General features: G+C 39.8%; 1 protein-coding gene across 12 annotated transcripts in view; it reads left to right on the forward strand.

Annotated features, from left to right (window-relative positions):
• The window catches only part of LOC126297857 (protein sickie), a 1116277-nt gene that overhangs the window by 903952 nt on the left and 197633 nt on the right, over nt 1–14692 (forward strand). For 10 of the 12 annotated variants that reach the window (XM_049989129.1, XM_049989128.1, XM_049989130.1 and 7 more), the window contains 5 exons: nt 1408–1583; nt 1671–1782; nt 2282–2945; nt 3038–3206; nt 6554–6670. In XM_049989129.1, the coding sequence (XP_049845086.1) occupies nt 1408–1583; nt 1671–1782; nt 2282–2945; nt 3038–3206; nt 6554–6670 (1238 nt within the window). Of the gene's footprint in view, nt 1–1033; nt 1783–2281; nt 2946–3037; nt 3207–6553; nt 6671–14692 lie in introns of those variants that run through there. The other 2 variants (XM_049989139.1, XM_049989135.1) reach the window with 2 other exon arrangements.

Genomic DNA, 14692 nt, shown 5'->3' on the forward strand with positions numbered 1-14692 from the left:
CAATGGACCGAAGTTTGTCACCTGCTTTACCTACGACTGAGCCTATGTGATCGTTCCAATCCTTATTGCTACTAACGAGGGGACCTTCTGGGAGGTGCATCGAGTTACGAGTTCCCACTTCGCCTGCTTATAGTGTGGGTGGGCACCTATCACACCCTAAAATTGTTGGTGTCAATGCGAGGGTCCAAGGTTCGGTTCTTACTAGAGTGGGTGGCCTGTCACAGTCTTATTGTCTCTATCCCCCCCCCCCCTCTCCCACCCACCCACTCACATTTAATGCGCCACAGATGTCTAGGATTTCAACAATAATAAATATAAAAACAGTTTCAGTATTAATTTGTTTTACATCAATGGTTAGTACAGCACTTTTGCTTTTTAGGGGAGTTGGAAGGGTTCATGACGCACATGGCCACCTCCCCCCTTCGATCCTCGCCTGCGGAAACATTAAGGCACACAGAAGTTGTGGATTCAGGAGCAGATAATTTCCATTCACATAGGTTACATCAAAGACAAAAGCGGGCTATAGTTGGACCTATGTTTAAGCAAGACTATGAGAGGGTGTAACTGTATCATAATATTGTCAGACCTCTTACAAATCGTGACAGTGTTGTGCCCTGTGCCATACCAGGACTCGATCAAGGGCCTCTTCTCCCTTCCGTCGCGGCACATAGCAGCTGTCTGTCAGAACGGCTCATAACTGTACGCTCCGCTGCAGAGTGCATGATTCTTCCTAGTGTACTCGGTTCCTGTTGCTCAGTTGCTTTTGAGTCCAGTCATAATTTTGTCACGTCGAGGGATAACATCTAACAATTCAGTAGTTGTTTACTATACCAACAGTTTTTCGACACCGTGAAAAGTTTTAATCGCTCCTATCTGAAGTATTTTAATTCCTTACTTGAGTATCAGCCAAACAATAAAACACTGATTTATATTGTATTGTTTCCACAACAAGACAGACCTTGCCTGCAATCTGAAGAAACCGCTTTGTTACGTTTGACGCCACAGATGAAGTGTGATGTCTCTCGCACATTTCAAAGAATTTAGTTCATTAAAGAGACGTTGTGTGGCTGTCACCTGTGCGAAGATTAGGCTTATGTTTGTATATTTGTTTTGCGTGCCGTGCGTGATTTAGTGTTCAATGCGTAAAGTAAAGTTCGATTACTGTCAGACAACGCTGAAGAGACGAAAAATGACTGTGACAAGTACACTGATCGCGCAGTCAGCTCATGTGTGTTTGCTGTACAAAAGCTATAGAAAGACGGCGCGAAGTTTAACTGTGTGTCATTTGCATGGTTCGGTCAGAGAAACATACTTCAGATTTCAGGAAAGGCTGTACTGCTATTCGTAACATTATTCTGTATATTTACTGACAAGTGAAACTACAAATGAAGATATTGTGTTTTACAGTACAAGGAGTAACACCCCACCAAATAGTAACCGATCGTCCGTAAGACAGCCTGCTGGAGGTTTGAGTAGCCCGTACAGTTTACCGAGCAACAATCAGATACCAGCGGGTAAAAACGCTATGCTTGATAAGCTGAAGATTTTTAACTCAAAGGAAAAAATTGAAAGGGTAAAAGGAGGTACGGCCCGTGATAACTTTTCGTCGTTTCGATTTAAAGAAAAACAGAAAGTGACTGCATTCGTGAAGCTGATATTTCTTTATCTAGGTAATGCCGTCGTTTCGAAGAGAACATCGAGTTCAAGTGGCTTCAGTTCTGCGAGATCAGAAAAGAGCGATTCTTCAACCAGCCTGTGTAGTGATGTCAAAACAGCAACAAGGTAAAAGAGATACTTCATGTTACGTATACGATACGCATATATTTGTAAGGGTGAAGATGCTCTTTCTGCATCTCCACATGATTACTCACAAATTTCTGTCCACAGGCATTTACCTTTCCCGTCAAGATAACAGAGGTTTCAATAACTCCAAACTTTTTTTTTTTTTAGACAGAAGCTATTTACAGGCAGGAGGCGCACTGTAAAATACGTGTTCCGTGCCAGGCACAATAGAAAAAGTGTTATAAATAAAGCTACTAAATTGTAAAGTTAATCGTACGTAACTAAGAGATTCATGAGGTATAAAGTTGGATGGAGGCCTATGTAGTACTTGCAAATTTTAATACTCAGGACAACTAAGAGTATGCCAAAAGTGTTCTCTTTACTAAATCATGGAATTTCCTGTTGACTATTAAAATTAGACTTTTTTTCAATTTCATGTTCATGATAGGGAAGTAAATAGCAAAACAGAAATTACTGTGATTATGATCTTGCTTTTCAGTGCTGCATTACCCTGCAACGATGGACCCAGCCCAAAATCTGTTGTGCGTGGGCTCAGGAATAAACTTGTGAAAAGCAGTTCACCAAAAACTGCTCGTAAAAATGATTCGCCAAAACAAACACATCGCACAGTTCCAAAAGTTAACAATGAGACTGAAGTGAGAGGAAGCAGATCTGATATTGGGAGTAAAATGCCAGACTTCCACTATGCAGAAATTGATAATCCTATTAAACAATCAAAAATTTCTAATTTAATTCAGCCAAAGACATCCAAATTGAATACTACTTCTGGTGGTAGCAGTATCCCTAAACCCATGGCTGCTATTAAAGGAACAAGTAAAACAAATAAAGATGAAACTCCTACAATTCCAACTAAACCAGCACTGCCACCTCGGCAGAAACAGTTTGGTTGGGATGACAACTCAAGTGGTGCTGTCAGTGTAGCAATGGTTTCGCCAATGCCAAATATTGCATCAGCTGAATCTGGCACCAAAATGAGTGAATCTAGTAATTCAACTTCAAATTCAACTGGTCGATCAATCTCATCTGATAGCAGTGTAATTTTCCAGCCAAGTTCAGAGAGTGGCAGTGATGGAGGAAAGGGGCCTGAAATAGCAAAGCCACTGTCAAAAATGATAGAGACCACTTTTGACAACTCCAATAAGGTAATTTCCATTATCTGCACAATTTCGATCAAGTAAAAATATCTTATGAAAATAGTATTTTATATATTGTCCAAAGCAACTTTTTTGTTCAGATAATAACGCAGGAAACCAGGACAGCACAGTCGAGGGAAACAACCTTTGGTGAAGAAGAGGAAAGTATGATGAATGTGAAGCCTATGCAGCCATTATTGAGAGGCTATACGGGTGGTCTTATAGTTCCAGGCCACACCATTTCTCCCAGTCTTCATATTTCCCACTTAGGTAAATAACAATACTGTTTGTGTAATAAAATTAGTGTAACTCACAAACAATGCTTATGTGTACACATTTATTTGGTAATATCTTGTTGGAAAATTACTTGATTTAAATGACAGCTCTCATCTCCTAGTATCGTGAATTTTATACATTTAGTCTTATGCTCCAAGCAGTCTGTAGGCCTATATTTGAAACAAGTTAATGGAAGTCATGCAGAAAATGTTTGCTACACTAATACACCTAATTTAAGTTTTTTTCTTTTTCTAAGAATACTAACTATTCTGCATATGTCACTGAAATTCAAGGAACCTCCTGACACTCATTTTATGTCTTTCTCATAAAAGTATTAAATCAAAGTAACTCAGGGAGAATTGTGCTGAAGTGTTGCTGGCTTATACTTTAATGATTTGCAGCATAAGTAATGCATCAAATACAGTGGACATTGCTTCAAATACTATCATCTGTGGCTCAGAGAATGTTTAAATAATGGCTTTTGATTATAAGCCAATGCAGAGATGCTTGTAGAACAACAGAATGAGTTTAAGGATAGAACAGAAAAGGATATGCAGAGAGAATGAACAGGTTGTTTTCTTTGTTCTGACTTTTTGTAGCCAATGTAAGTTTAAACCATAAAAAATACTTGAAAGCAGAGAACATCAAAGAAATATGATTCACTATTGATTTCACAGTATAACACAGAAAGAGTTACATCCAAGCACAAAAGAGGATCCAAAGAAATGAACCTGTGAGTTACGTAATTCTATACATCAAATATCCTGTTTGATACACTGGTAAAATTCTGGACTTCTAATAGAGAGGAACTGGGTTCAGGTGTTGATTAGCCATTCATATTTACACTTACCATGGAACTGATATAATAAATATGATAGTAGGGGCTATTCCATTCTAGCAAATGTATTGCTAACCTTAGAACAACCTACAAATGTACAAGAGATTTTAAAATTACGGATTGGGTGTGAAATTATGACACTATTTTTTAATTATGAGGTAAGGTTAACATGTAAATGTAAACGAACTTTGGGGGGGGGGGGGGGTCGGATAGTACAGTTATGGATATCCCGAGGGCCACAGTGAGCTCTAAAAGATTTCTATTTATAGTGCAGTGAATAAATATTTATATTTAACTGATTCCTAAAGAAATTATAACTTACCATAGAAGGTGGGATACTGAATATCCCACACGCCTACCCATGCAAAAAAAAAAAAAAAAAAAGGAAGAAAGAAAAAAAAAATTGGCACAACAACTCGAATGTTAGAAAACATAATTACAGTCATCCATGGTGGAATTTACCTCAGTTTACAGCTGATGACTTATTGTTGAATTATCTTAAGAATTCATAGGCATGGATTTAATGTGTGATGTAACTGTATGTAGTGCCCAGAAAGTGGAACTAATATACAGAGAAATATTTTCCTTTGCCAAAGGAAATTTATCACTGTGAATGGAAATTTACAAATAACTTGGTTGTTAAATCCACAGGCAGCTGGCCAATGTTCTTGCCAAAGATTTGTTCACACAGTTAATTTGAGGAAATTGTATAATGTAAGAATAAGTTAATCAAGAAGCATCTATTAATTTGCTTGTGTGTTTCATACTTTAAAGCATGCACCGTGGAGAGTACTAATGGAGAGCAGGAATTAAATTCCTATCAAAATCATGATGTGCAAGTGATGAAATCAAATAATTTTGAACCCAGAGTTTAGTCCTGTCCATGGATTATCATGCAATGCATGCATTGAGAACACTGGTCATCAATTTAAATATTTGCTATAAGCATTAACCCCTCTCCACTAATTAAAAAAAAAACCCTACCTATTCATGTCAGGTCAGTGGTCTCTTACATCAAAATATTCAGTGTAGGACTGACTACTATACCATGTGATAAAAAATATTCAGATTCCCCCTAAAACAAATGTTTTTCATCTACTGCCAGGTACTCCATATCAGCAACCTCAGCAGTCATTAGACATTGTGATAGAGCAGAATGGGGCACCCCGCAGAACTCATGGACTTTGAACGAGGTCAGGTGATTGGGTGTCACTTGTGTCATATGCCTGTACACGAGATTTCCACACTCCCAAACATCCCTAGGTCCACTGTTACCAATGCAGTAGTGCTGTGGAAACGTGAAGGGACATGAACAGCACAAAAGCGTACAGGCTGACCTCCTCCGTTGACTGACAGAGACCGCCGACAATTGAAGAGGGTCGTAATGTGTAATAGGTAGACATCTATCCAGATCACCACACAGGAATTCCAAACTACATCAGGATTCACTGCAAGTACTATGACAGTTAGGTGGGATGTGAGAAAACTTGGATTTCATGGTCAAGCATTTGCTCATAAGCCACACACCATGCCAGTAAACCAGACAACACCTCGCTTGGTGTAAGGTGCGTAAACATTGGATGATTGAACACTGGAAAAACATTGTGTGGAGTGACAAATCATGGTACACAATGTGGCGATCCATGGCAGGGTATGGTTATGGCGAATGCCCAGTGAATGTCATCTGCCAGCATGTTTAGTGCCAACAGTAAAATTCGCAGGTGCTGGTGTTATAGTGTGGTCGTGTTTTTCATGGAGGGAGCTTGCAACCATTGTTTTGCATTGCACTATCACAGGACAGGGCTACAGTGATGTTTTAAGCACCTTCTTGCTTCCCACTATTGAAGAGTGGTTTGGGGATGGCAATTGCATCTTTCAACAAGATCAAGCACCTATTCATAATGCACTCTTGTGGTGGAGTGGTTACACAACAGTAACATCCCTGTAATGGACTGGCCTGCACAGAGTCCTAACATGAATCATATAGAACACCTTTGGGATGTTTTGGAACGCCAACTTCGTTCCAGGCCTCACCGACCGACATTGATACCTCTCCTTAGTGCAGCACTCTGTGAAGAATGGGCTGCCAGTCCCCAAGAAACGCTCCAGCACCTGATTGAAGGTATGCCTGCAAGAGTGGAAGCTGTGATCAAGGCTAATGGTGGGCAAACACCGTACTGAATTCCAGCATTACCAATGGAGGGCAGCACGAACTTGTAAGTCATTTTCAGCCAGGTGTGCGGATACTTTTGATCACGTACTGTATTTGTGTAATTTTGACCCTAATGATTTGGGACCCACTATATACTTTAAGAATATGCATCTAATACTCATCACATTTCTTAGTATTTCATTCAGATTATGTTTCTGGTCATCAGAAGAAGTGACCTGTTACTCTTAGTGGTGCCAATGTGTTGTTGGACCTTTAATTGTCCCAAATATTTCAAAAGAAACATCATTTGGAGTTTTAGCCTAGTAGTAAATCTTTTTTTCTTTTTTTCAGGTTTTCAAAATGAAGTTAAATGCCTAAACTACCCTTCAGAAATGAATATATCCACTGATTTAAAAAGAGGAGTTGGTGATGGAGGCTACTGTGATACAGATTTAAGAAATTCTTCAGGTATATAATGTACATTAGTTCGTCATTGATAGCTTGTCAGATTTTTATTTCGGTTCATTTCTTATCAGCTTAATTGATGGCCTATCTCTGGAATAAATTTGTCATGTGACAGAATTAGCTTTACCTTGTGAGATGATTTAGACCCAATTAATGGCAATTGAATTCCACTAGTTTTATTTCTTGTGTGCCTCTCAGCTGTGGACACTTCTGGGCACCACACAGGAAGTAACATCAGAACTGCCCTTCATGACTTTCCCAGGAGTCAACATCGCCCGATGGCCTGTATATTCCTCCAGGGTGATCTGCTCCTGTATCATATTGGACTTTGCAAAAAGCAGATTGAGATAAATGCATTTAACGAGTCAGTAAATGAGTTCCTTCCTTACTGAAGTAATACTCAGTTTCTGAGGGCTGGCATATCTACTGTCAAAGACAGCATACCTAGAGGGTGCCATGAAAAGGACATTTCTGGATGGAATCAAAAGGTAACCAGTTGGTTGATAAATTTATGTAACGTGGAGATCAAGAAACAGCTATGAATTTGATGAATTCCTAGAATGAATGAAGGAGAGAAATATGGCGCAAAGAAATCAGTATTCTTGACTTTGGACACTTATTCAGAAGCTGGGACACAAAGATGCCAACAACATCCTGCAACACATTTGCCAGTCACTTTGAGAGAGAATCCAAGTCAGAAAGGGAGCAAACTTAGACCCAGACCATTTGTGTCCAGAGTGAATCTTGAACCTAAAGCTAATCTTTAGGGATCAGGGAATTTGTACCAATAATTTAGTCTGCACATTTTGTGGTTAAAAAGAATCTATGACTCAGATGAGCATGAATGAATCTCCTAAATATTGAAAAAGCTAAGTCTAGAGCTAAAAATACTTGGAATCATAAAACGGACATTGACATATACAAAGTCCAAGGTTAAATTTATTGAAGAACTCTCAGTTCCTTTTGAAAACATAATGGAGGTAAGACAAGGAGATGGGCTGTTTCTGTTACATTTCAACTGTGTCCTTGAGAAAATGATATACAAGAATAGCACTAACAGAAATCGATCCTCGAAATTGAAAAGCCAACCACTTCAGGCAGCTGCAAGTTATCTGTAGATTACCTAGCATTTGCAGAGAATTTAGCAATATTAATTCACGACATTTCATCAGCTCAAAATCAAATTGAACTCAGGAGAGAAACTGCAGAAAAAGTTGATCTCCAGGTATCATTTGAAAATACAGAGTTCATGACCTGCAATATAGAAGCACCAAAATTCATGGAGACGAAATATGGAAAAATTAAATGAGTTCCACAATTTAAATATATCAGTGAAAACATTCAGGAAAATGGAATCAAAACAAAAACAAATGAAATTAGATGCCAAGTGATGGAAACTGGATGCTGCCTAACACAGAATAACTGCAATATGAAATTCTCTCCAAGCATATTGAATGAAGACATTACAATACAGTAATCAAATGAGAATGCCTCTGTTGATCAGGAACACTTATTTTGGGACAGGAAAATAGGCAATTAAAACATTGAGAAAAAGGAATGCAAAACCCTAAGAAAAATTATAGGCCCAAAATGTGTAGATGAATATCATCATCTCGGAATCAATCAGACAATCAAACGACACACAAATATCCATAGGAGCAATCCAAAATGATGCAATGAAGTGGGTTGGCAAGTTTGAAACTGATTTGAAATTGGAAAGAATTGCTTCAGATGATGTCCAAATTCATGAAATCTTCAGCTCCGAAATTCACAAATGACATATTGACCAGAAGGAAGAACCAAAGAAGAAGACTGGAACAACATTGTCTGAAGAGAACAAGGAATCCAACAGGAAGAGAATGAAAGAAATATGGACACAAAGGAAGGCAAATGACCACCTTTAAGTACTTTGGATAGTCCTAATGGGCTTTTGACAGTAATAAAAATAACAAATGATGTTTAGCTAAGTTTTGTCATGTCACAAATTACTTATGTAATGAATCTTTTCATAATATTATCCCAATCAGTCTAAAATACACTATTGTCAAACCACATCACAAACAATTAGATAAAAGAATGGTAAAGATTACTGTTGCACCTCATTATTGCTAGCATTTTCAAAGGCTTTTGAGATGATGTTCAGTAGAATGTAAAAATAGTTCAAATAGAATGTAAAAATAGTTCAAAAAATCTTTAGTGACGAACAGTTTCGATTTCAAAAAGGACTGTCAACAGAACAGGTTATATTTATCTTAATAGATGATATACTAGTAACAATAAATAAGAGGTTATTACAGGAGGAATGTCTTGTGACTTACGTAAGGCTGTTGATGTTGTGAGTTGTGACACCCTTATGCAAAACCTAAACTATTGCAAAATAGAAGACAAGCTGGTTCATGGTTTCTACCCCTTCCATCCAATAGAAAGCATTTTGTGTCAGTTCCCTGTTGATCACGTAGAAATAGGCACCGGGAAATAGACGCAAGGAAACCAAATGTATCATGTTTCCTTTCTTGTTCTGGTATATATGAAAGATCTTCCATATCATGAGATGTAAATTTTGTCCCTTTTGCTGGTGATACAAGGGAGGATTAAAAAATATTACTAGTCTTGTTACAGAACAACATCCATTGAAATGTAAGGAGATAAATGGATTATCACTAACTTTTGACATAAGTCAGTACATACAAATTAAGATTAAAGATAGTTTACATTCCTTATCAGTAAACTCACATACTGGAATTTATAAAACACCTTAGTTCAGCTATGTTTTCAGCTCACATTATTAGTGTTGCAGGTGATTTAAGAATGAATAAATTAGTTTACTTTGCATATGCGTTTACTAAGCTCCCTGGTATATTGACATATATTCATTAATGTCACAGTTGTTAGCAGTATTTATATTTCCCAAAAAAAGGGCAAAGCATAGTGCTGGGACCTAAAACAACCTGACCAAGAACTTCAAGGATTTAACACCAACACACAAAGAAGTAAGCCACATCCATGTACATGTGTTCACAACCTGTTAGAACAAATTACCTGAAAATGCCTACACAGTGCCAGTAGATAAATTTAAAACTAGTCTTTCCAGGTGCATCAAAAGTAAAGTAATTTACTCTGCTCAAGAGTTCCTTGAGTATGCGACAAATGACCCAGTTTCCTTACGAGAATGAACTATAAATTAACTGCAAACTATACATATGTCACACCGTGCAAATATGTTGTTACTGTTTCATGTACTTATTGTTAATTATCTGTTTGATTACTTATTTGTCATTCACTGAACCATGGAGTTCATTTATCTTGTAATTGATCTATTAGGAAACTTCTTGTTGTTATTGACATTTACACAAATATGTATTGTATCCATCTTGGATTATTATATTATCACGTAGAAGAAGGTGTATGAATAACAAACACTAACTTCACTTAATGCTGGTTTATTCAGCACTTCAACATACAAGAGCACGGAGCGAACTGCCTCTGGCCAGAACACATACAGTATATACAGGGCTACAGAATGTTCCTGTACAATGCTTCTAGAATGTACTCGAACGAATATAGAAATTAAATCTGTACAATCCAGGTGAGTTTTGAACTCACGACCCTCCATGCCACAGTTTAGTATCATACCCACTACACCATGGTGCTACTCAGCTTCTTCTGCGATATTGGTCCCCCCTTAAGTGAACAGCGTCTCAGTGTTAAGTCCTCCTAGTCTGGGAACGAATCATCAGTCCCTCATACTCCGACTCCCAATGATTGATGCTCGCCCTAGCGGTGATCTTCTTAGAACTTCTCTTGTCGCTATGCTCATTGTCACCTTTCTGCTTGTTGCCGGTCACTGGAGCTTTGACTTTACCCTGGGTTGCAGGATCCATATAGGGCTTCATTCAAAGGACGTGGACCATATCTCTGATTGTTCGTCGTCATGTGTCGGGGTCAAAATCTTCAACTTCATAAGTAACATCAGACAACTGTCTTGCAACCTTATAAGGTCCAAAGTAGTGCCTGAGGAGCTTCTCAGAGAGACCAACCTTCTGAACAGGAGTGAAGATTCAGACGAGGTCACCAGGCTGGTGGTGGCTTGCGTCATACCTTCACCGATCATTTTCTTGAGCCAGCAGCGTGCGGAGTGGAGCTAACTGTCGAGCTTCGTCATCTCTGGTTAACACCTGGCCAATGGAGTTGTCATCCACGTCATCAGGATGTAACGGAAACAGTGTGTCCATCATCGTCGTCGCTTCATGCCCATGCACCAGGAAAAATTGTGTAACTCCTGTGGGGTTATGGTTGGAGGTGTTGTAGACAAACGTCATGAAAGGTAGCACCTCATCCCAGTTGCTGTGCTCAACATTGACAAGCATTGATTGCATGTCGACCAAGGTCTTATTAAGGTGTTCAGTAAGCCCATTAGTTTGCGGGTGGTGACTAATGTTGCACCGACAGTTTATCCCTGTCACGAGATTTGATTGAGAAACTTTCCCCCGATTCGTAATTAATGACCTTGGGGCACCGTGTTGTAATACAATGTCTTCTACAATGAATTTGGCTACCTCGAATGCTTCGGCTGTTTTCATGGCTTTTCTAATGGCATAGCGTGTCAGATAACCAGTGTAAACAATAATCCATCTATTGCCACTAGCAGATGTTGGAAATCATCTGACCAGGTCAATCCCAACATGCTGGAAAGGCGTTTCGGCTGGTGGAATTGATATGAGTTGGCCAGGTGGTTTCTGAGGAATTACTTTTCTCCTGTGGCACTCTCGACAGTGCGACACATAGTGACAGACACTCCTGAATAAACCTTGCCAGAAAAATCTCTTGCGGATTCTATTGTATGTCTTAATAAATCCTAAATGTCCGGCCTCAGGTGTGTCATGGAATTTCTGTAGAACATCTAAGCGCATGTGTTTAGGAATGGCTGGTAGCCACCTCTGTCCAAACGGATCAAAGTTTGTCTTGCAAAGCAATCCATTAACTACCTTAAATTATCCTTTCACAGCTTCTGACCGATTTAAGGCAAGCATAATTTGAGATATCTTGGCATCCTCCTCCTGCTCAGCAGAGAGATCTTGGAGTGCAGGGGGACAGTCACTATCTTCATCAAAGTCTTGATGGTCTTGCACAGGGTTTCTTGAGAGACAGTCAGCATCTTGGTGTTTTCTTCCACTTTTGTACACTATGGTAATGTCATACGCTTGAAGACGTAGTGACCACCTGGCGAGTCGTCCTGTTGGATCCTTAAGATCTGTCAACCAAAACAATGAATGATGGTTTGTAACAACTATGAAAGAGATACTGTCCAAAGAGATACTGTTGAAGTTTGCACCTGGCCCAGATCACAGCAAGACATTCTATTTCTGTAGTTGAATAGTTTCTCTCGGCTTTTGTAAGTATCCTAGAAGCATAGGCTATAACCTTCTCTTTTCCATCCAAAATTTGCACCAGAACAGCACCCATCCCATACCCACTGGCATATGTGTGTAGTTCTGTAGGTGCTCTCTCATCATGCAGACCAGATACAGGGTCAGTCATCAGAGCTTTTCACAGCACATCGAAAGAATCTTGTTGAGCACCACCCCAGATAAATTTAGCATTGGCTCTTAACAACTCTTGGAGTGGCCTGGCTTTGATACAAAAGTCTTTGATAAAACGATGGTAATAAGAACACGGTCTCTAATACTTTTAGGAATAGGAACTTCCGTAATAGCTCTCACCTTTTCTGGTTCTGGCCGCACACCTTCGTTTGACACAAGGTGTCCAAGTATTTTGATTTCTTTTGCTCCAAAGACACACTTTCTTGGATCAAGTTTCAGTCTGGCTTGTTGGAGACACTTAAGAATGGCCCTCAGTCTCTCTGTGTGTTCATCAAATATTTCTGAGAACACTATAATGTCATCTAAATAACAAAGACACATTGTCTACTTCAGGTGCCTTAGAAGATTATCCATCATGTGTTCAAAAGTTGCTGGTGCATTACACAAACCAGACGGCATTACCTTAAATGCATACAGGCCCTCGGAGGTGATCAGTGCAGTTTTCTCCCAATCAGCCTCATCTACTTCGATTTGCCAGTATCTCGAGTACATGTCCATGGTTGAGATAAACTTAGCCCCCTTCAGACAATATAGTGTATCGTCAATTTGTGGAAGAGGGTAAACGTCCTTTTTAGTTATATTATTAAGCTTCCTGTTATCAACTAAAAAGTGCCAGCTGCCATCCTTCTTCCGGACAAGAAGCACTAGTGATGACCATGGGCTCAGCGAAGGCTGAATGATGTCATTCTTCGTCATTTTCTCTACCTCATCGCGAATTATTCGATGTTCTGTTGCCGACACATGGTATGCTCTCTGGCTTATTTGTTAATGGTTTCCTGTGATAATCTGGTGCTTCACCATCGATTTGTCTAATTTGCTCTTCACCTGTGGATTGAAGCATTCATAAAACTCTTGAAGAATGGCAAGTAGCTTCTTCTGTTGTTCCTTAGTGAGATCTGGTGATAGTTGAGCTAGAAGATCTTGCCTAGTAGTGGTAGCACTAATTCCGCCCACATACTCAGCATGGGAGGTTTCTATGATGCTCAGCTGTTCAGCAATTAACGGCTCTGTGTTTGCTATACACGTGCGTCTTGGAAGGATTTGCGGTTCTCAGTGACAGTTAATTATCTACAGTGCACCAACTAAACAGGACTACAGAGGCTGGGATGACCAAGTTATTCTTCAGTGGTATGCTCTCTTACATTCCACTATAAGATCCACGGGTTGATGCATGGCATGACACATGGCAATTAAGTTTCTAGTGCTGACTGCAGGAATGATCACTTTATCCAGCACACATAGTCTCCACACACTCGGATGCGTATCTTTCTGTCCACAGTATCTCATCTCGTCTAGTTCTTCGAGTGACCACAATCTATAATTGCCTTAGAAGCTTTCAAAAAGTCCCATCTGAGAATGAGGTCATGACTACACTCTTGTAAGATAATGAATTCCAAGGGCTTTGTATGGCCACTTACACGCGCACAAATGACACATTTTCCTGTAGGTTTTACGGATTTCCCATTAGCCATCTTCAGCAGAGGTGTTTTGCTGTCGATGAATACGGTTTTCTGCAACTAGTGATGGTACTTCTCTGAAATCAGTGAATATGATGCTCCGGAGTCTAAAAGAGCTTGGGCTGGTTAGTCATCCATGAGGATATCAATGTAATTTCTTATCATTGTTGTAGTGATCGACGGCAGAGGATATTTCTCCTCAGCGGCGTCACCTCCAAGGAATGTCGCACCCTTTAGTTCTCCAGGTTGTGGCGACTAGGTGATCGGCTGGAGCTTCTAAACGGCAATGGAGACCTTGATTAGCGTGTTGGGGAGCGTCGTTTCCAGTGGCTAACTTAAGGCAATGGTGACCTGTGCTGTCCTACACCCACATCTTCATGTTCATCTTCATCATCCCGGAGTTCGTGTTGGCTAAGATCAGTCTGCTGTCTCCTGGCATGGGCTTCATCAAATATCCACCACCTTTCTCGACAATAGTGCACCACATGTCCCAGTTGTCCTCAGTGGAAACATACTGGTTGGTTATCCTGGGTCCTCCAGGTGTCGGTCTTCCTTGGTGCCCAAACAGGTTCCTCCTGTGGCATTGTAGGAATGTAACTTCGCCTGGGTCTCGACTTTTTTACCATGTTAAAGGGAAATGAAGGACAAGAGATTGGGTTCAATGTCTGTTCCATTTCCTCCCTTATGACCTCTTGAAGTGTCGGTTTTTAGCTCGCCATGCAATCCTAGTGACTTCTGAACTTCCTCTCTCACTACCTGACGAAGAACACTTGTGAAATCAGTTTCTTCCTCCATCACAGACATTGATACGACGTTTGGAAGCCATTCAAATGTCTTGCGTGTAATTCTTTTTTGATGCATTGCCTCGATATATTGGCACCATTTTATGAAGATGTCTGCTGTCGAAACCTGCTTCAGGAGTAGGGCTTGATACATGTCCTCAACAACATCCTTCATGAGATGTGCAA

The sequence above is a fragment of the Schistocerca gregaria genome, chromosome X (assembly GCF_023897955.1).
Source record: "Schistocerca gregaria isolate iqSchGreg1 chromosome X, iqSchGreg1.2, whole genome shotgun sequence".
Taxonomy (NCBI): Eukaryota; Metazoa; Arthropoda; class Insecta; order Orthoptera; family Acrididae; genus Schistocerca; species Schistocerca gregaria.